Source organism: Chanos chanos, chromosome 4 (genome assembly GCF_902362185.1).
Source record: "Chanos chanos chromosome 4, fChaCha1.1, whole genome shotgun sequence".
Taxonomy (NCBI): domain Eukaryota; kingdom Metazoa; phylum Chordata; class Actinopteri; order Gonorynchiformes; family Chanidae; genus Chanos; species Chanos chanos.
In genome coordinates, this window is record NC_044498.1 from 117,501 (window position 1) to 140,540 (window position 23,040).

Here is a 23,040-nt window from a genome sequence, read left to right on the forward strand (position 1 = left end):
ACAGGAAGATCAGGCTCTTTAGAGATGGTCTTATAACCTGTATGTTGACCGTGCTTGGCCATTACTTAATATTGGCAGCAGTGGTCACAGGAAGATCAGGCTCTTTAGAGATGGTCTTATAACCTGTATGTTGACTGTGCTTGGCCATTACTTAATATTGGCAGCAGTGGTCACAGGAAGATCAGGCTCTTTGGAGATGGTCTTATAACCTGTATGTTGACTGTGCTTGGCCATTACTTAATATTGGCAGCAGTGGTCACAGGAAGATCGGGCTCTTTAGAGATGGTCTTATAACCTGTATGTTGACCGTGCTTGGCCATTACTTAATATTGGCAGCAGTGGTCACAGGAAGATCAGGCTCTTTAGAGATGGTCTTATAACCTGTATGTTGACCGTGCTTGGCCATTACTTAATATTGGCAGCAGTGGTCACAGGAAGATCAGGCTCTTTAGAGATGGTCTTATAACCTGTATGTTGACTGTGCTTGGCCATTACTTAATATTGGCAGCAGTGGTCACAGGAAGATCAGGCTCTTTGGAGATGGTCTTATAACCTGTATGTTGACCGTGCTTGGCCATTACTTAATATTGGCAGCAGTGGTCACAGGAAGATCAGGCTCTTTGGAGATGGTCTTATAACCTGTATGTTGACCGTGCTTGGCCATTACTTAATATTGGCAGCAGTGGTCACAGGAAGATCAGGCTCTTTGGAGATGGTCTTATAACCTGTATGTTGACCGTGCTTGGCCATTACTTAATATTGGCAGCAGTGGTCACAGGAAGATCAGGCTCTTTGGAGATGGTCTTATAACCTGTATGTTGACCGTGCTTGGCCATTACCTTTCCTCTCATCTCCTCAGACCACTCTCTGCTTTTCCTTCTGTTTTCCATGTTCAGTGTGATAGACACAGTGGCATAAAACAGCAGAGTGAGTAATTTTCCCCTTTTAAATTGGCTGCATGAATGATTATGAGATTGAAAACACCTGTGATACTAATTAAAACAGGATAGTCTGCTTAAAGTGTCACTACAGTGCAGTTATTTCTTACAACGTCTAAAGGGTACCAATCATTTTGTCCAAGCTATTTTAGAATGTCTTTGTAGAATAAGCAAGAATTCAGTTATTCTCAAAACTTTTTTGTTTTGTTATAAGGCAAACCAAATACAGGCATGTATGGATGATAAAATATTTCAACACTTTTCAGGGCGAATGCTGCATTATTTTAATGAAATGCGAGGGTACCAATGTATTCTGCCACATCTGTAGGTTTTGACTAAAATAGAGCTACAGATGTATGAATGAAGTGGTCATAGGTCTTGACTGAAATCTACAGATGTAAGAGAAAGACTATACTGGTTGCTGACCTTGTAGTTTTCCCAGTTCCTGAAGAAATTGACAGAGCCATCCTTCCTCCTCTGGAACACCGTCCACCCTCCGTTGTCAAGTCCGTGCTCACACCAAGCCTGAATCAGTTTGTCTGTGCCCTCAGGTTTCAGCAGGTACATCCCACTGGTGCTGTGGCCTGCCTGCCGTACCTGGAAACAGTCACGGAAGGGACCTAACCAGATGGGACAGAGAGAGGGGAAGAGGAAAAGAAAACAGAGAAAAGATATAGGAATGACCTTAACCCTAACCCTAACACTGACATTCAGGGCTATGGAGTCAGAGTTGGAAGCAATATTTGGTTACTGGAGTCGGGGTCAGAGTCAGAGTCGGTGGTACCATAAATTGAGGAGTCAGAGTTGGAGGTACCATAAATTGAGGAGTCAGAGTTGGAGGTACCATAAATTGAGGAGTCAGAGTTGGAGGTACCATAAATTGAGGAGTCAGAGTTGGAGCTACCATAAATTGAGGAGTCAGAGTTGGAGGCGAAGGTTTTGTGTAGCAACTCCACAGCCCTGCTGACATTCTTGTGTGCCAGTTGAATTTTCATTGCAGGGAAAAATGTTATAGTGTGAGATCAGGGTTAGGATTAGAGTCAGGGTTAGGGAGTGGTTTGATTTTGTGACTGGGACGAGAGAGTGAGCCGGAGACTGGGCAGAAAAAGTCCTGTTCCTGCCTGTGACTCTTGGCCTTTGGTGTTGGCCTGGACATTGGAGTGTAGAACAGGACGGACTCCTGTAGGGCTTAACTTGCAGATCCTCTTGCGTTAAGCAGGCCCTGGAGCTCAGGGTCCAGTGTTGCAAAAGTGAGAGACGTGTTTTGAGCCATCAGACTCAAATCCTTTTCGCTGGTGTAGTGAGAAGTGTTGGAGATGATATTTTCAGCTGAGTACAGAATAAAGACCTGAGAGCTTCTCTCTCTCTCTCTCTCTCTCTGAAGCCTTTGTTTTTCTCATGCACTTAAACCTCTACCATCCCACAATAATGTTATTTATTATTTTTGTGCCGCAACAGCGCTACTGATTGAAAAACTGTTTAAGAAAAGCATGTGGCTGCTTTAGGGATTCACCTGCTGTGCTGGTAGTGATGTATGTTCTGGGACAACCACGTTATGAAATGGTAGTTGTCAGTGGTTTGTAACGCAAGACTAGAGTTGCATAGTGTAGCTGTTCTGGGCCCAGAACCGAGCCATTTGAGAGATTATTGTTAGGTTTCCTGGGCAAATTGGGCTCTGGGCCTGAGCCTGTTAGAACCCAGGTCACTGAGAACAGGAATTTGGTGATGGTTCATTTATTGTAGGTTCAGGCTCCAAAGCTCCACTCCTACATACAGAAGATAATAGAAGCCTCTTAGTTCAGAAATGCTGTTCCTACCTGCAGGAAAAATGCTGTGGCCTCTCGTGACATGGATAGGTTATTTCCTGCAGGGCTTGGGATGAAAGCAATTCCATCCTTATTTTTTCTGAGAATGTGTAATAGTTGAAATGTCTGAGTGTTACAGTAGTAGAGTAGAGATGTGTGAGTGTTACAGTAGTAGAGATGTGTGAGTGTTACAGTAGTAGAGATGTCTGAGTGTTACAGTAGTAGAGTAGATATGTGTGAGTGTTACAGTAGTAGAGTAGAGATGTGTGAGTGTTACAGTAGTAGAGTAGAGATGTGTGAGTGTTACAGTAGTAGAGATGTGTGAGTGTTGCAGTAGTAGAGATGTGTGAGTGTTGCAGTAGTAGAGATGTGTGAGTGTTACAGTAGTAGAGATGTGTGAGTGTTACAGTAGTAGAGATGTGTGAGTGTTACAGTAGTACAGATGCGTGAGTGTTACAGTAGTAGAGTAGAGATGTGTGAGTGTTGCAGTAGTAGAGATGTGTGAGTGTTGCAGTAGTAGAGATGTGTGAATGTTACAGTAGTAGAGATGTGTGAATGTTACAGTAGTAGAGATGTGTGAGTGTTACTGTAGTAGAGATGTGTGAGTGTTACAGTAGTAGAGATGTGTGAGTGTTGCAGTAGTAGAGATGTGTGAATGTTACAGTAGTAGAGATGTGTGAGTGTTACTGTAGTAGAGATGTGTGAGTGTTACAGTAGTAGAGATGTGTGAGTGTTGCAGTAGTAGAGATGTGTGAATGTTACAGTAGTAGAGATGTGTGAGTGTTGCAGTAGTAGAGATGTGTGAGTGTTACAGTAGTAGAGATGTGTGAGTGTTACAGTAGTAGAGATGTCTGAGTGTTACAGTAGTAGAGTGGAGTACAGTGCATGTGGAAACTGACTGTGTGAAACATCAGTCTGATGCCCTTCAGAGGTGAGATTCTCATGACGGTGTGGCTGAACTCAAGATCATTAAACACAGAATTTTGGCTAAAGTTTTAAAGTTTAGAAGAACAGTAATCAAAGTTTTATACAAAAGTGCCTTGCTGTTACTGTTGTCTGTGTCAGTAATAAAGACTCACAAATACATACATGCAGTTCTCTTACTACCCCTCTTGTTTGGTTGGCTTTCCCCATCTGATTCTGGAGTAGAGGCCTATTGCTTTAAAATAGATTCATTAACAATGTCACTTGACTGTATCTTTGCATATTTTATTCATTTTTTTCTTTCAAGTGTGTGTGTGTGTGTGTGTGTGTGTGTGTGTGTGTGTGTGTGTGTGTGTGTGTGTGTGTGCGTGCGCGTGCAGGAATGTGAGGTGATCCAGGTTTTGTCATTTTTGAGGGTCTGTTTGGAGCATTATGAAGATAAGCAGCCTATACTTGAGTTTTAGCCATTGCCACTGACTTTCCTCCCTGTGTTCTCAACAGTGCTCTGGCCTAGAGATGTTCTCGTCCTTCAGTGTATCTAATTTCTGCAGCGTGTTACTCTAACGGCTTCATCAGTGGACGTGGCGTCACATATATGTATTGATCATATTGGTCAGTGTGCCATTTTTGATGTCACAGTATCTTTAACCAGCATCTGCCATATGTCTGTTACTGTCTTTCATTTGAATCCTCCCCATCTCTCTCTTTCTACTTTGCTTTTCTTTTCTGAGCACATTAGCCCTCACTGTCAATCTGACACTTACCATCAGATGTGAGGGTGCCCTCTGGTGGTGGGGGGTTGCCCAGTGGGTTTGCAGTGGGAGAGGTGTCCATGCGTGAGCCTCGTGGGAAGGCGCGGTTGTGGTCACGCTGGATCTCGTTGGTGAACCGGTTGTTATTCACTGGAATGTTTTCAGGTACCACTTGGACCAGTGGGGGCACAGCTGGCAGGTCGCGGCGGCCGTAGCCACGCATGCACTGTTCCTCCAGTGCCGTGATCAACACCGACTGGTTGTTCACCACAGCGGCCAGTGCCGAGAAGCGCAGCTCCAGCTCCTTATAGCGAGAGGCGAGTCGCAGCATCTCAGAGGTGACATTGAGGACTCGGTTTTCCAGCTGCACCAGCTCCAGAGAATTGTCCCTCTTCCGAATGATCTCATGCAACAGCTGCATGTAGAGCTGTGTGACGCGGGAGTTCATGTTGCGAGACTCCTTGCGTAGAAGCTTCATCTCATTCACCATGTTCCCGTCCACATCCACCACCAACTGCAGGGTCTCGATCTCCCGCCGCTGCTTGGACAGAACCTCCCTCACGTCTGCGATGTCCATGCGCGTCACACGGTCCTTGTCAGGCTCAGGTCCTGTAGCCGATGCACAGATGGGCCCTGTGATCTTCTGTTGAGGCACCAGGAAGGTGTAGGCACACTTTTTTGGGTCATCGCTTGTTGCCCTGTGTTGTCGTGACAACAGGGCCTTCTCTGGTTTCGAGAGGCTTCCACTCCAGAAGCAAAGGCAAAGCATGAAACGTAAACCCCACATTACAAACTGCATGGCTGATTCTGCTGCTGATGTCCTCTTCTCGTTATTTTGTCGTCTTCACTTATCACGCTGTCTTCCTGTGGTGCAGACGTATGGAATATATCCCTGAAATAAGATGAGATCCACATGTCAGTTTGTTTCATCTATAGTGTATAACACCCTTCTCAAAACTTAACTCACTCTATTGTTACATTAACAGACCTGGAGAGAATTAGACCTGGAGAGTTCTTAAGGAGTTCTAGTCTATTAGATCTTCTGTTAGACTACAACTCCTTCATTTGTCTGTTTGATGGAACCTACATACAAGTGCTTAATGGATATCCTTCATGCTGCAGCCTGTTGGCTTCAGAGGGCCTCCTGAAATGCATGACAGCAGGTAAACTGAGTGAAGTTCTTGATGTCCCATTTTACAGTTTTAGATATCAACAGTGCTCATGGACAGAGAGAAGCCTTTGAACAGATTTCTCTCTGTCATATTCCATGTTGGGTAATGGAGGAAGATCCAATTCGTGGTGGTTTGAGTGTCCATCACAAGTTCACTATGTCTGTTATAGTAGCTTGTATATTGTAATACTATGTCTATTATAGTAGCATGTCTATTATAATAGCATGTCTGTTATAATAGCATGTCTATTATAATAGCATGTCTGTTATAATAGCATGTCTATTGTAATAGCGTGTCTGTTATAATAGCATGTCTATTGTAATAACGTGTCTGTTATAGTAGCATGTCTATTGTAATAGCGTGTCTGTTATAATAGCATGTCTATTGTAATAACGTGTCTGTTATAGTAGCATGTCTATTGTAATAGCGTGTCTGTTATAATAGCATGTCTATTGTAATAGCGTGTCTGTTATAATAGCATGTCTGTTATAATAGCATGTCTGTTATAATAGCATGTCTATTGTAATAGCGTGTCTGTTATAATAGCATGTCTATTGTAATAGCGTGTCTGTTATAATAGCATGTCTATTGTAATAGCGTGTCTGTTATAATAGCATGTCTATTGTAATAGGGTGTCTGTTATAATAGCATGTCTATTGTAATAGCGTGTCTGTTATAATAGCATGTCTATTGTAATAGCGTGTCTGTTATAATAGCATGTCTATTGTAATAGCGTGTCTGTTATAATAGCATGTCTATTGTAATAGCGTGTCTGTTATAATAGCATGTCTATTGTAATAGGGCGTCTGTTATAATAGCATGTCTATTGTAATAGCGTGTCTGTTATAATAGCATGTCTGTAGTTGTGTGTGTCTCTTCCTGCCTGTGCTGATTTGAGTCACCCAATTGGCTGGACACTCTCAGCTCTGAAAGATGGCACGTCTGCCCCCCTTAAACCTCCTCTCTGCACTGCTGAGTTATTTAAAAAGGACATACTCAGTGTTCCTTTACATCATCTATTAAACCATCACCCCATATTTAGAATGCACTGAGACTGCGCTGACTGTTTTTATATAGGGTTAGGGTTAGGATTAGGGGTAAGATTAGGGTTAGGGTTAAGGTTAGGATTATATCTTCAAACTGCTGTTGTCTGACTTTGGCAGAGGGGTTGATTGGCCCAATTCTGTGCTGGATCATTGATTTGACTTTCCTCTGACCTTTGGCCCCAGCACCTGCTTCTCATCAGGAAAAGAAACACACCTGTGGTCTCGCAGATACAGTTGGGTCCAGAAGTACTTGGACAGTGACACGATTTTTGTTATTTTGCCTCTGTACACCACCACAGTGGACTTGAAACAGAGCAATCAAGATGTGATTGAAATGAAGACTTTCAGCTTTAATTCTAGGGGTTTAACAAAAGTATTACATTAACTGTTAAGGAATTGCATCCATTTTTACACATAGTCCATCCATTTTCAGAGGCTCAAAAGTAATTGGATAAACTAACATAACTATAAATATAAGGATTATTTTGAATAACTGGATGAAAATCCTTCGCAGTCGATGACTGGCTGAGGTCTGGAACCCATGGACATCACTAAATGCTGAGTTTCCTCCCCTGAGATGGACATCACTAAATGCTGAGTTTCCTCCCCTGAGATGGACATCACTAAATGCTGAGTTTCCTCCCCTGAGATGGACATCACTAAATGTTGAGTTTCCTCCCCTGAGATGGACATCACTAAATGTTGAGTTTCCTCCCCTGAGATGGACATCACTAAATGCTGAGTTTCCTCCCCTGAGATGGACATCACTAAATGCTGAGTTTCCTCCCCTGAGATGGACATCACTAAATGCTGAGTTTCCTCCCCTGAGATGGACATCACTAAATGCTGAGTTTCCTCCCCTGAGATGGACATCACTAAATGTTGAGTTTCCTCCCCTGAGATGGACATCACTAAATGCTGAGTTTCCTCCCCTGAGATGGACATCACTAAATGTTGAGTTTCCTCCCCTGAGATGGACATCACTAAATGCTGAGTTTCCTCCCCTGAGATGGACATCACTAAATGCTGAGTTTCCTCCCCTGAGATGGACATCACTAAATGCTGAGTTTCCTCCCCTGAGATGGACATCACTAAATGCTGAGTTTCCTCCCCTGAGATGGACATCACTAAATGTTGAGTTTCCTCCCCTGAGATGGACATCACTAAATGCTGAGTTTCCTCCCCTGAGATGGACATCACTAAATGCTGAGTTTCCTCCCCTGAGATGGACATCACTAAATGCTGAGTTTCCTCCCCTGAGATGGACATCACTAAATGCTGAGTTTCCTCCCCTGAGATGGACATCACTAAATGCTGAGTTTCTTCCCTTGAGATGGACATCACTAAATGTTGATTTTCTTCCCTTGAGATGGACATCACTAAATGCTGAGTTTCTTCCCCTGAGATGCTTTGCGAGGCCTTTACTGTAGCTGCCTTCAGTTGCTGCTTGTTTGTGGGTCTCTCTGCCCTCAGTTTGGTCTTCAGTAAGTAAGTGTTCAGTAAGTGTAAGGCATGCTTAAGAGGGTTGAGGTCAGGTCATTGAAGCATATTCCATTTCTTTGCCTTGAAAAGCTGTTGTGTTGCCTTCATAGTATGTTTTGGGTCATTATGCATCTGTACTGTGAAGCGCCATCTTAGCAGTTTTGCAGCATTTGGCTGAATCTGAGTGGATAGTAGGGTTAGGGTTATGGTTAGGGATAACCCTGTACACTTCAGAGTTCATCCTGCTACTTCTCTCAGCAGTCACATCATCAATAAACACCACTGACCCAGTTCCACTGGCAGCCATACACGCTCATGCCATAACACTGCCTCCGCCACGTTTAACAGACAATGTGCTTCAGATCATGGGCTGTTCCTTTCTTTCTCCATACTCCTCTCCTCCCATCATTCTGGTACAATTTAATCTTGGTTTCATCCGTCCAAAGAATCTTGTTCCAGAACTGACCAGGCTTTTTTTAGATGTTTTGTGAAAAAGGCTAATCTGGCCTTTCTGTTCTTGAGTGTTACCAGTGGTTTGCACCTTGAGGTAAACCCTCTGTATTTACATTCATGAAGGCGTCTCTTGATTGTAGACTTTGACAGTGATGCGCCACCTCCTTGAGAGTGTTCTTGACTTGACTAGATGTTGTGAAGGGGTCGTCCACAGTGGTCACATCTATGGGGAGATTATTCCATTTTGGACCAGGAGGTAAGAACTGTGGAGTTCTGGAGGAGTGAGAGCCAGGCACATGTAGTGAGAATATGGCCTCAACTAATTCTTCCGTCAGTGTTGTAGAGTTTGTGTCAATAGGACTGGGTGAGTGAGGTATGAGACATTTGATTGTCCAGTGTCACTCCAAGGCACCTGGCTGTTTCAGAAAGAGATGCATTCACGTTGTTGACCAGTGGCCAGAGATGCTGGAGTGGACAGTCTTTGCATTGAAGGAATAGTTGTTCTGTCTTGTTCTGGTTTAGTTTGAGATGGAGGGTCAGATCCCAGGCACATACTTCAGTGAAACACGCAGAGCTGGGACAGGTCACTGTAGTGTTCAGTGAAACACACAGAGCTGGGACAGGTCACTGTAGTGTTCAGTGAAACACGCAGAGCTGGGACAGGTCACTGTAGTGTTCAGTAAAACACACAGAGCTGGGACAGGTCACTGTAGTGTTCATGGAGGGAAAGGAACAGGGTAGTGTCACCATCACTGAGAGGAACTGTGTGGTAATATCACAGAGTAAAGTGTAAAATACACCTTTTCTTCCCCTCTCTCTATTATGTGCTTTTCCCCTTTTACTTATTCATTTGCCTCATCTCCTTATCACTCCTGCATCTAGCTATACTCCTGTCTGTGGTATAGCAGAGTTGTTGCCTTTTGTTTTGCCTTTCTCCAAGTAGGACCTCTATGTATGTCTGTTTCAAACTGTGCCACAGAGGTGAGTATTGACTTGCTCTCTTACTGTCTGCTCAGGAAACAACCTTCTGCATGACCTCGGCAGAGCCTGTCTTCCACAGGACAGGCAGATTCCGTATTTTATTCATGTAAACTAAGAAAATTAAGCACTATGTTAGTGAGAGGAACTATAGGAAGACTTTGCCTGTGGATTTTCCATGAACTTTATTGTACAGAGCTGCTCCGAATAATAGACTGATATAAGGATTTAACAGGAATCCATCTCATTCCTTATAATGACTTTAACATTTGGCATATAATGGACTTTAGCTATATCTAAACGATGTGCAGACAGCCTCACTCGCTGTTTCTCTCTCTCTGACATCTCTCTCTCTGATGTCACACCTCTCTCTCTCTGCCTCTTTCTCTCTGTCTCTCCTTCCATGATTCTTATAACCTGTGTAATGGGTCGGTGAATTGAGAGCATAAGCTTTTTTGCCACCAGATGAAAAGCATTCCAGGCTTTCTTAAAGGTCAGACACACACACACACACACACACACACACACACAGAAATCCCTGAGAATAAGTGAAAGAGAGAGAGGACATGCAGACGACACCTCTGTCCTTCATCACACAATCTTTGTCTTTTCTTCTACTTTTCTTTTTTTTTCCCCACACATTGTTTTCAGCTGTTCACTTGTGCTCTTGCTGTGTCTCTCTGTGGAGTGAAGAAGTCTGTTAGTCATAGGTTGCTGTTTATTTCTGTCTGGGAATTTGTCAAGTGCCTTCGTTGTTACTCAGACTTAAGACAGTTGAGAGCTGTAGGCAAACACGCAACTAAATACAGAACAGATCCGAAAAAACGTCTCTGAAGAGAGGAGAGGAAGAAAAGGAGAATGAAAAGAGAAATGGTGAAGGAGAAGACATTTCCTGGATATGAATGAACAAATAAATAAGGTAAAGAAAGCAGGATTGGAGGGTGAAAATGGTTGGAGGTGAACTGAAAAGGGAAAAGAAGGTGAGGAATCCTTTTTAGGGTGATGCCTGGTTGAATCCCCACTGGGGAGGCAGTACATCCTCTCCCCACAGCCGTGCCGGGGCCTGTCGCCGGCCACATCGTCGGCAATCACACTGTACCTAATGGGCACCATAACAGCTGGGTCTTAGCATGCAAACTTTCACAACCGTTTTAAAAATGAGTTGTTCAGGCATATTAGTGGTTCCAGTGTATGCTGGACCGTCCAGAGCAGATGTGCATCTGGTGAGCCAAAAGAAAACAGGTCAAAAGCTGAAGTCAGGCTTTGGAAGAGATAAGAAGAAAGTAAGATTACTCCTTTCTGTCTACTCTGTAACTCAGCTTTACAAAGTGAAAAAACTATGGGACCTCTTCTCCCAGATATACCCATATACCTTCTCTATGCACTGTTCTCTAATGGATATCCTGGGTCTGAATGCTCACTGTGTGCACTGTTGCTCTGATGTAGTAGTCACTTTAGGATTTAGATGTTAATCAGATGTTAATCAAACAGAGTGGTCCAGGGAAGCACACAGTATGTTGCAGTGCCTTGTGTCACATGTGTCGTAAGGCTATCTTTGGCTTTTGGATTGTGGTGGTGATTGCTTTATTGGCTGTACATAAATTATGCAACTCTTAGAAAAATCCATGATCCAGGATGTTGGAGTTCTTGGGTCCACTTTGGATGACGTTCCTAGAGAGGATTTTGCTGGGCAGCAGTGGAATATCTTTCAGTTTTCTTGTAACTATCAGAAACCAAGTTCTTGTGGTTTCCATGGTTTGTGACTTAAAATCAGGCTCAAGAGGATAATAACAACTTAAAACGGAGCCAAACCCTAGTGTTGATTTTGAGGTTAGTTTTACAGTGTTAATAATAATCCTCAAGACACTTGACTGCAGATTCAGTCAGTTATGCTTTTGCTGAAACTACCAATACCCAAATTCATGACCAGTTTTTGAAAACAAGTCCAGATGACTTAAGCGCATCATTAGATGATGCTGTTTGCAGAGGTACATGTGCTAACATCCCCCAGCTGAATTAGGCTCTGCCATGCAGGCTTTGGCTGATCGTGCCCCAGTCCTGTTGGCACTTTGGCAGGGTGCAGTAAGCCCCGCCCACCCACAGAGTACCTGCCAAGCACTGTTCCAGCAGCCAGTCCCACAGGGGGCGTGCTGGTTTTGGATGCAGTTTTACATGATGTAATTATGATTTTCTCTGAAGTGGAAATTGAGTGGGTCTGGTTGTGCATTCTTTTTAACCTTTTTAATTTGAAATTTGCTTTTATTTTAACTGGTAGTGGTATGTGCTTTTGGTGTCTGATTTTTATCGGATTGAATGAAAAAAATCAGACAAATTTTTTGATTAACTAAGTAGGCTCAGAGAATAATAGATGGAGTATGTGTTTGAAACAAGTTGCCTAGTAAAAGACACGGGTCAGAAAAATAGAAATCCAAGTGCTTTTGTAGGGAAATGAATACTTATAAACTGTGTACTGAATAAATGTTTGTGTCAGTGAAGGCAGATCAGAGAGAGAGAATACAGAAGCCGAGGAGTAGAAGAAAGGCAAGACTTTAAAACCTTTTCTCTGACAACTATAGCTCACCATTTCAAATAACTCACACACACATACTCACACACTGGAATGACCAAATCCAGTAACTGAGACAACAGTTTTAACATATTTCAGACCTTATAACAGCTACGTTAGGCTACAGACTAATAACATCCCAGCTCCACCCTCCACTCCAGCAACTCACTGAAAGGGACAGTGGTCATGGCAGATGCTCGAGCTTAAGGTGGAAGATGGGTTAGCACTTCTGTCAGGCTTACAGACAGAGCTGCCAATCATGCCATACAGCAGGTCAGACCAAAGCAGCAAATGAACTGATGTAATTGGCTGTATTGAGGATTTCCTCCACAGACCAGACTCACTCACTCATTATCTAAGCGGCTTATGCTAATCAGGGCCGTGGGGTCCTCCACAGACCAGACTTATTCATTACAGTCAGTTTCACCTCAGCTCCCTTCCCTGCAGGCATGATCCATGTCACAAACACACCTGAAATATTATGGGACACAACCAGTCAGGATAGAGGGAGATTTGGAGGAAATTTATGTAGTTTTTTCATAGTGAATGTCTTTCCCAGCCTTTAAAATTAAAAAAAAAAAAAAAAAAAAAAATAGTCAGAGCTTCCCACATCTGGCTGTCAGACTTTCCAAAGACGCGTCCAAATGGCCCGACGCACCCACCAAACACATTCATCATGTCAGAGACAGAGGGAGGGGGAGAGAGCAAAGAGGAGGGGCTCAGAGAAGGAGAGAGCGAGATTAGAGAGGGGAAAATGGTGAACGAGGATTGGAAAAAGAAAGATGAGCGGAAAGAAATCAGTGAGGGTGGAGAAGGAGGAGGACCCACAGCGGAGGAAGCAATCACTCTTATATGACATGTTCTCTGCCGCTTCATAGAACTTTTTAGGTTAATGCAAGATCTACGGCACTACAATCAGAGAAAAGGCCAGTGCAGTTTTCGTCAGCACACACACACCCCCACGCATCTTCACACAGATGTAACAGGATCCTCATTGGTGAGGTGGCTTAACAGTCAGAGCCAAAGAGCAGTAAACCGGGACATCCCACTGTAAGTTCCTTTGGTATGTTTAAGGGGATGTTGTGCTGTAATGAAGGACCCAAAGAGAAATAGTGCAGATTGGAGGATAGGGGTGGTTGTCATTCAATAAGCCTTTTGCCAAATCAAAATATTCTCTCTTTTTCATTATACTGTGTAGTGGGAGGGGGGGGGGGGTGCACCACTGAGCTATAACCCCTTTGCTAGTCTCTTCATAGGTTGTTTTGACTTCAGCACTCTGGAGGGATTTAGCGTTGTTAGAGTCCCCCTGCCCCCAGCTCTCCTAGAGTTACATCCCAGGATCAAGAACTCTTTGTGGGAAAACATTTCGTATGTGAGGTGGTATGTGTGTTGGAGACCCGTCCAGTTCCTGTGTTGGCGTCTCCTCACATCCAGAATGTGTTACAGAAGTGAATCATGCATACAAATGTGTATGTGCCTTTGACACCAGTGTTCCTGTGTAAAGTTCTCAGAATAATGGAGAGGGGGGTAATCTGTATGCATGTCCCTCTGAGAGAGGTCACACAGGATGTCCATCAGCAGAAGCTCTGTGTTATTTCATCGTTATTTCAGTGTGTATTAATCTGTGTGTGTGCATTGAGCCCTTGGTGGATCAGATTTTTGCATGTCATCCTGTGCCTGGTTAATCTCTGCTGGTCAGGAGAGTTCACAGTGGTTTATTATTATTTGCTTTGCTCCTCTATGAGACAGGGCAACTTGGTCAGTTACAGATGGCTGTAGAGATCTCCTGTTTCAGAAAGCCAGAAAAGGCCATGAAACAACAGCCAGTCTGTGCTCCATCAGAGAGAGAGAGAGAGCTTGTCCACCGATCTTTGGCCCAGCTCATAATGAGGTTGAGGAGGAAACGTGAAAACCTGTCACTGGTCCTCGTTTTGGCCATGCCTACGTCTGTTATTTGTTTGTTTTGTTTTTGTCTTCCAGTGCTGGTGAAATAGCACCACGTTTGCAGTTACCCTTCCAGCGTGAATCTGAAGGAGAAATGCCTATACTCTCATTTTCATCTCTATGACAACAACATACTGTACTCATAGGGGGCAGAGGGATAATGGGGCCAGTAGTCCAGTGTTAGTCCAGTCTAATCCTAAACATAAGTTAGACCAATTTTCAACTCACCCTAATTCTTATTAAATGAGTCACAGTTGGGTTGTTAATCAAAATGTTCAAATGAAATCAGACCTGAAATTGTTTTTTCCTTTGGCAGAGGTAAGAGCAGGTTCACTTACATCAATTTTTTTTTACTAAAAATCATCTTTTAAGGAGGACGACTGATATTTAGTTTTTGGATCGACACAAGTGATTGTGGAAAACAGCCCGATTACTGATATGCATGCCAGCATTTTGAGAGCCAGTGTGTTAACATGGATCATTCTATTTTGGATCTTGAGGAAGTAACGTAACCTTGAAAATCTATATGGAAGAGTTGGACTGACTGAGTTGTGTCTACATTTGGAGAATAAACTTAATCTGTGATGTATAACAAACTTCAAAAATTCAAAAGTTTACATAATTCAATCCCATAGACACACTAAATCCACCATTGTACCATTCAGTTACATTCCAGCCATCAGTGCACAGTCCTTCTTCACTGTATTCCTCTAGTCTGTCCAGAACTACTGATGTTGGAGACTGGAGACTACAGAGCACTAGCCTAATGTAAATAACACAATATTGTTGTACATGTCCGAAAGCACTTTAGTGTGTGTTTCAGATAGATTTACTTTGAAATTCACAGAAGCTGTGCGAAATCTCCATTTAACAGTCATTAAAGCAGTTTCAAATCTGACATCTTTTTACACGGAACACCAAAGTGGTGGAATTAGTTGCCTTTCTCCATCAGATGCTTAGACACCGTGGCCCGTTTACTTGTTTGTATTTTAAGTGCGAGGGTTGTATGGCTTGTGAGTGACTTTAAGCAAAAGTATCTGTCGAATGAGGAAATGTAGAGGTAAAGGTAGCCAAATGATGCTCACAGTGCTAGACTGTGTCACTGGCAGTGCTAGACTGTGTCCCTGGCAGTGCTAGACTATGTCCCTGGCAGTGCTAGACTATGTCACTGGCAGTGCTAGACTATGTCACTGGCAGTGCTAGACTATGTCACTGACAGTGCTAGACTATGTCACTGACAGTGCTAGACTGTATCACTGACAGTGCTAGACTATGTCCCTGGCAGTGCTAGACTATGTCACTGACAGTGCTAGACTATGTCCCTGGCAGTGCTAGACTATGTCACTGACAGTGCTAGACTATGTCCCTGGCAGTGCTAGACTATATCACTGACAGTGCTAGACTGTGTCACTGACAGTGCTAGACTATGTCACTGACAGTGCTAGACTATGTCCCTGGCAGTGCTAGACTATGTCACTGGCAGTGCTAGACTATGTCACTGACAGTGCTAGACTATGTCCCTGGCAGTGCTAGACTATGTCACTGACAGTGCTAGACTATGTCACTGACAGTGCTAGACTATGTCCCTGGCAGTGCTAGACTATGTCCCTGGCAGTGCTAGACTATGTCCCTGGCAGTGCTAGACTATGTCCCTGGCAGTGCTAGACTATGTCACTGACAGTGCAAGACTATATCACTGACAGTGCTAGACTATGTCCCTGGCAGTGCTAGACTATGTCACTGACAGTGCTAGACTATGTCCCTGGCAGTGCTAGACTATGTCACTGACAGTGCTAGACTATGTCCCTGGCAGTGCTAGACTATGTCCCTGGCAGTGCTAGACTGTGTCCCTGACAGTGCTAGACTATGTTCCTGGCAGTGCTAGACTATGTCCCTGGCAGTGCTAGACTATGTCACTGGCAGTGCAAGACTATATCACTGACAGTGCTAGACTATGTCCCTGGCAGTGCTAGACTATGTCCCTGGCAGTGCTAGACTATGTCACTGACAGTGCTAGACTATGTCCCTGGCAGTGCTAGACTATGTCCCTGGCAGTGCAAGACTATATCACTGACAGTGCTAGACTATGTCCCTGGCAGTGCTAGACTATGTCACCGGTAGTGCTAGACTATGTCACCGGTAGTGCTAGACTATGTCCCTGGCAGTGCTAGACTATGTCACTGGCAGTGCTAGACTATGTCACTGACAGTGCTAGACTATGTCCCTGGCAGTGCTAGACTATGTCACTGGCAGTGCTAGACTATGTCACTGACAGTGCTAGACTATGTCACTGGCAGTGCTAGACTATGTCACTGACAGTGCTAGACTGTGTCACTGACAGTGCTAGACTATGTTCCTGGCAGTGCTAGACTATGTCCCTGGCAGTGCTAGACTATGTCACTGACAGTGCTAGACTATGTCCCTGGCAGTGCTAGACTATGTCCCTGGCAGTGCTAGACTATGTCCCTGGCAGTGCTAGACTATGTCACCGGTAGTGCAAGACTATATCACTGACAGTGCTAGACTATGTCCCTGGCAGTGCTAGACTATGTCCCTGGCAGTGCTAGACTATGTCCCTGGCAGTGCTAGACTATGTCACTGACAGTGCTAGACTATGTCCCTGGCAGTGCTAGACTATATCACTGACAGTGCAAGACTATATCACTGACAGTGCTAGACTATGTCCCTGGCAGTGCTAGACTATGTCACCGGTAGTGCTAGACTATGTCACCGGTAGTGCTAGACTATGTCCCTGGCAGTGCTAGACTGTATCACTGGCAGTGCTAGACTATGTCCCTGGCAGTGCTAGACTATGTCCCTGGCAGTGCTAGACTATATCACTGACAGTGCTAGACTATATCACTGGCAGTGCTAGACTATGTCCCTGGCAGTGCTAGATTGTATCACTGGCAGTGCTAGACTATGTCCCTGGCAGTGCTAGACTATGTCACCGGTAGTGCTAGACTATGTCACCGGTAGTGCTAGACTATGTCCCTGGCAGTGCTAGATTGTATCACTGGCAGTGCTAGACTATGTCCCTGGCAGTGCTAGACTATGTCCCTGGCAGTGCTAGACTATGTCCCTGGCAGTGCTAGACTATATCACTGACAGTGCTAGACTATATCACTGGCAGTGCTAGACTATGTCACTGGCAGTGCTAGACTATGTCACTGACAGTGCTAGACTATGTCACTGGCAGTGCTAGACTATGTCACTGGCAGTGCTAGACTATGTCCCTGGCAGTGCTAGACTATATCACTGACAGTGCTAGACTATGTCACTGACAGTGCTAGACTATATCACTGGCAGTGCTAGACTATGTCACTGACAGTGCAAGACTATATCACTGACAGTGCTAGACTATATCACTGGCAGTGCTAGACTGTATCACTGAGAAGAGAAAAGTTATGAGCACTCAGGTCAACGTTATTACCTGGTCAGATATTATTCAGTTTTAAAGGTCTGTAGTGACAACTAATTTACCGTCCTGTGGACAGATAAAGGAATTCACTATCCTGTGGGCCGATAAAGGAATTTACCATCCTGTAGACAGATAAAAGAATTTGCCATCACGTGGACAGAAAGTTGGCAAAACTAAATGCCCTGAAGCCCGTGGAGATGAAGGAGCTGGCATAACTTTTTGCTGGGAGAACTGTGTATTGGTCAATTCTGAGTGTAATGAAAAACACTCATCCTGCTTTGCATAGTTTGCTGTGTATGTTTGGGTACATTTACTCTTACATTCCTTTGTAGCAAATACTTATTTTGTCGTCAGTAACTGAAAAGCCTGTAGCATGCGCCACAGTGTCTTGTACCAGTGGCGGTCACAGCTGCATGAGGAAGCGCGTCTGATGGCAGCTGGCACTGCTCCGTGACGTGCTTCTGTTAGCATCGTGTGTGTGTTGGTGTGTGCTTGTCCTGATTCCTCTGTGTTGGAATTAGACATGATATTCCACTGTTGTGCCATTCAGGGTTTCAGATCAACCTCATTCTCATCTTCATCTGAACTTTACAACTTTCTTTCCCTCATACACCTTTTCACTCTTTAGCCTCATCAGAGTCATCTGAAGATTTGTATTCTTTTCTCAGGCAGTAACAGAAGGACAGATGAGATGTGAAGACCTGTAGAGAAAATTAACTGATTGCCAGATTGTTACCCTCTCCCGGGTGACCTTTCATTTCTAACGCACTGCCACATTTTGCACTGGGGGCGTGGTTGCGAAAACAGCAAGGAAGTCTCCTCGACTGAAAGCTAGAGTGCTTAAATGATGGTCTACAGTGGTCTATGTGCCCCAGCCAGAGCCGTTGAGAGTTTTTTGTACTGCTCTGGTCCCGACTAAGCTCATGAAACATTTAAACAACAACCTGTGTTGATGTAGACACAAATGGTTGCCGATATATCTTTTAATCATATACGTGTTTTCATGCTACATGTAGCATTTAGCCTCCGCCATCTTGGTCGGACTTTTTTCGTTACTCCCACCTCTCTAGAAAACGTCATGTACCAAACACATCACGCACTGAACTGATTGGTTCTTGTGTGGTTCTTATTTGCATAAACTTGAAAATTCGCCATCTCAGTTTCGCATGCTTCTGCGAATTAACACCGATTTCACATCAGTGCAAATTTCGCACCCATTCAACCTCAATGAGAGGTTATTATTTGTGGTTACAGAGACTATAATCACACACACAGCAGGAGTGTGTTATCTTTTGACCCTGGTAAGCAAGCCACCTGCATAACCAGGTTGATGTATTAAGAGAAAAGTGAGTACCCTTCCGATTATTTGCCTTGTTGAATGCTTACATCAGTGGATGTCTAGCATTGCTGGTAATGCCGCTCATTTTTAATGCTAGCAAGTGACACAAAATTGATTGAGTTCTATTAGACTAATAATCAATAATAAAATAATAATTAACTAATGGAACATATGTATAACTTTGAGATTGTTAAATAGCTCCTGTTTAACTATACGAGGTGCGGAAGGCTGCTGCCCATGCTAATCCTGTTAGCATTGTAGTCAGACTTATGGAAATCCATTTGGTGTCTGCTACTGGATTAGCACAGATGTCCAGTTTTTTGTTCCTTGCTTTTTAAGGGTTTTAAGTTCAAGTTCAAGTTTATTTAGAGCCCAATATCACTGTTTACAGTCTCAAAGGGCTTTACAGGCAACAACAGTCAAATCAAAATATGACGGCACCCCCTGACTTAATCCTCATGGCGGGCAAGAAAAAACTCCCCAAAAACCCAAAAGGGAATTGGGAAAATGGGAGAAATCCTTTTCTCAGATCAAGTGGTAGCCATCAGGTGTGAGCAGTCATGTGACTCAGTTGTGATTTTCAGGTTTTGATTTTTCAGAATTAATGGACGTGAGGTGATACTGATCAGTAATGGTTTGAGTCGGAGTATTCTGGTGTGTGTGACTGGAGTATTGTGGTGAGACTGGTCGGAGTATTCTGGTGTGCGTGACTGGAGTATTGTGGTGAGACTGGTCAGAGTATTCTGGTGTGCGTGACTGGAGTATTGTGGTGAGACTGGTCGGAGTATTCTGGTGTGCGTGACTGGAGTATTGTGGTGAGACTGGTCGGAGTTTTCTGGTATGTGTGACTGGAATATTGTGGTGAGACTGGTCGGAGTTTTCTGGTGTGTGTGACTGGAATATTGTGGTGAGACTGGTCGGAGTTTTCTGGTGTGTGTGACTGGAATATTGTGGTGAGACTGGTCGGAGTTTTCTGGTGTGTGTGACTGGAGTATTGTGGTGAGACTGGTCAGAGTATTCTGGTGTGTGTGACTGGAGTATTGTGGTGAGACTGGTCGGAGTATTCTGGTGTGTGTGACTGGAGTATTGTGGTGAGACTGGTCGGAGTATTCTGGTGTGTGTGACTGGAGTATTGTGGTGAGACTGGTCGGAGTTTTCTGGTGTGCGTGACTGGAATATTGTGGTGAGACTGGTCGGAGTATTCTGGTGTGTGTGACTGGAGTATTGTGGTGAGACTGGTCGGAGTTTTCTGGTGTGCGTGACTGGAATATTGTGGTGAGACTGGTCGGAGTATTCTGGTGTGTGTGACTGGAGTATTGTGGTGAGACTGGTCGGAGTATTCTGGTGTGTGTGACTGGAATATTGTGGTGAGACTGGTCGGAGTATTCTGGTGTGTGTGACTGGAGTATTGTGGTGAGACTGGTCAGAGTATTCTGGTGTGTGTGACTGGAGTATTGTGGTGAGACTGGTCGGAGTATTCTGGTGTGTGTGACTGGAATATTGTGGTGAGACTGGTCGGAGTATTCTGGTGTGTGTGACTGGAGTATTGTGGTGAGACTGGTCAGAGTATTCTGGTGTGTGTGACTGGAGTATTGTGGTGAGACTGGTCGGAGTTTTCTGGTGTGTGTGACTGGAATATTGTGGTGAGACTGGTCGGAGTATTCTGGTGTGTGTGACTGGAGTATTGTGGTGAGACTGGTCGGAGTTTTCTGGTGTGTGTGACTGGAATATTGTGGTGAGACTGGTCGGAGTTTTCTGGTGTGCGTGACTGGAATATTGTGGTGAGACTGGTCAGAGTATTCTGGTGTGCGTGACTGGAATATTGTGGTGAGACTGGTCAGAGTATTCTGGTGTGCGTGACTGGAGTATTGTGGTGAGACTGGTCGGAGTATTCTGGTGTGCGTGACTGGAGTATTGTGGTGAGACTGGTCGGAGTATTCTGGTGTGCGTGACTGGAGTATTGTGGTGAGACTGGTCGGAGTATTCTGGTGTGTGTGACTGGAGTATTGTGGTGAGACTGGTCGGAGTATTCTGGTGTGTGTGACTGGAGTATTGTGGTGAGACTGGTCGGAGTATTCTGGTGTGCGTGACTGGAGTATTGTGGTGAGACTGGTCGGAGTATTCTGGTGTGCGTGACTGGAGTATCGTGGTGAGACTGGTCGGAGTATTCTGGTGTGCGTGACTGGAGTATCGTGGTGAGACTGGTCGGAGTATTCTGGTGTGCGTGACTGGAGTATTGTGGTGAGACTGGTCGGAGTATTCTGGTGTGTGTGACTGGAATATTGTGGTGAGAGTGGTCGGAGTATTCTGGTGTGTGTGACTGGAATATTGTGGTGAGACTGGTCGGAGTATTCTGGTGTGTGTGACTGGAGTATTGTGGTGAGACTGGTCGGAGTATTCTGGTGTGCGTGACTGGAGTATTGTGGTGAGACTGGTCGGAGTATTCTGGTGTGTGTGACTGGAGTATTGTGATGTGTGTGGCTAAAGTATTGTGGTGTGGTCGGTGCCAGAGTTTTACACACATGGTGCAGGTAAGCGATAGATAGATAGATAGATAGATTGATAGATGGATAGATGGACAGATAGACAGATAGATAGACAGATAGACAGGTAGATAGTGCAGGTGAGCTACAAGACAAAAGCTTCAGTGCACAATGTTCTCAGCAAGAAACAGTCTGCTTAAAAAAAAAAAAAATATATATATATATACACATATACACACGCGCGTGCGCGCGCACACACACACACACACACACACACACATATACATATACATATGTATGCACTCTGTGGTTGTTTCTGTCTGTTTTTGAGTTGCTGTAATCTACAAGGAAACATCTGCGCTCCTATGTCTGATTCTGTTTGGATTACCAGTTTGTGTTTGTGTGTGTGTGGTGTGTATGTGTGAGCTATAATCACTTTTTGCCTGCTCTGAAGCTTTGGCTCATCTGTAGCTTCTGTTGTTGCCCTTTGTCCACATGTAGGTGCTTCATTTCCTGTCCTATTTCATTCTGTTGTCAGTCTGAAAACCTGGATCTTAACTTTCTCAGACCAGAGGCAGAGTGGAAAGTCCTGTAGCTCTGATCCAAGGTTTTGACAGGTCACAGCTGAGATAGAAACAGATTAGTGTTACGCTGTGGACAGTGTTATGGTGTCTGTAGCTCTCAAAGCCTCCACTGTCATGCTGAAGAGCTTATGTGCTGTGAGAATATCAGATGACCGGCAGGGACGTTTGAGCATGAGGAAACGGTTAGTGTAAAATGACCTTGTGTTTTGGGGGTATGTTTTCCTTAAGGCATGGCTTTTTATGAATGGAACCCCTTATCCCATCAGGACAAAACACTGCAGAGCCCACTACACAACAGTGTCTAGTCAATAAACACACCCAGACTGACGCTTGCATTGATGCTTTAGCAAAGATTCAAACAAATCCCTAAATTAAATCACTTTAGGTTTCTCTGCAGCTGGATTTCGAGGGGTTCTTCTGCTTTGATCTTGCCCTGCTTTCCCCCCATGCTGTACTCAGAAGGAATGGCAGGACACATCTTGCTCTAATGTTTGAAATGACCCAAGGACCGGAGTTTACGCTCGCAGTTACACATTCCTGATGTGGGAGTGTTGGGATGAGAATTTTAGAATTTTTCATGAAAACAAGAGCATAACTAAACATTACAGCATGTGCTGAACCATTCACAGAACTGCCAAACCGCTCCTCCTAAGATTTTCCAGCTGGCTAGAGAGGGGGTGCAGAAACAGAAAAGCATAACAGAGCATTCGGTAAAGAAGTAAAGGTTGCAGTTACACACCTTTGTTGTGTGAAAGTGCAGAAAGTGAACGTCGGTGTCTCTCTGTATGTTTGCTCTTATGCTGGATCAGATCCTCTGATCCTTCGCTGTCTGTCTGTCCTCCATGGAGGTCCACAGCTTTAGTCTCATCTCTCTTGTCCAGGTTTTGGGGTTTCCTCCCCCCACTGTGCTGTTCTTTCTAAAGTGCCCTGGACCTTGCGATTTATTGCAAAACTCCTCTCTCTGGATTCACTGGCTCTCAGACTGAGACATAACTCCCAGCTGCTCTCTGAAGACTGCGCCGCTAGTCGACTGCGTCTCGCATTTTTTCACAAAGGATGGGAGAGGAGGGAGGGAATGGGGATCTGCCTCCTTTCTCCTCCTCTCGTCCTCTCCCACCTCCTTCACTTTCTTTTCCCCTCCTCTCACCCTCTC

At 44.4% G+C, this 23,040-nt stretch overlaps 2 protein-coding genes across 3 annotated transcripts in view; one reads left to right on the top strand and one right to left on the bottom strand.

Annotated features, from left to right (window-relative positions):
* Positions 1 to 5,188, bottom strand: part of angptl1a (angiopoietin-like 1a) — an 8,366-nt gene extending 3,178 nt beyond the window's left edge. Inside the window, exons 1-2 of the mRNA XM_030772971.1 lie at positions 4,432 to 5,188; positions 1,365 to 1,558 (exon numbers count right to left, since the gene is read on the bottom strand). Coding sequence (XP_030628831.1) covers positions 1,365 to 1,558; positions 4,432 to 5,188 — 951 coding nt within the window. The remainder of the gene's footprint in view (positions 1 to 1,364; positions 1,559 to 4,431) is intronic.
* The window catches only part of ralgps2 (Ral GEF with PH domain and SH3 binding motif 2), a 90,310-nt gene that overhangs the window by 44,613 nt on the left and 22,657 nt on the right, over positions 1 to 23,040 (top strand). The window lies entirely within an intron of this gene.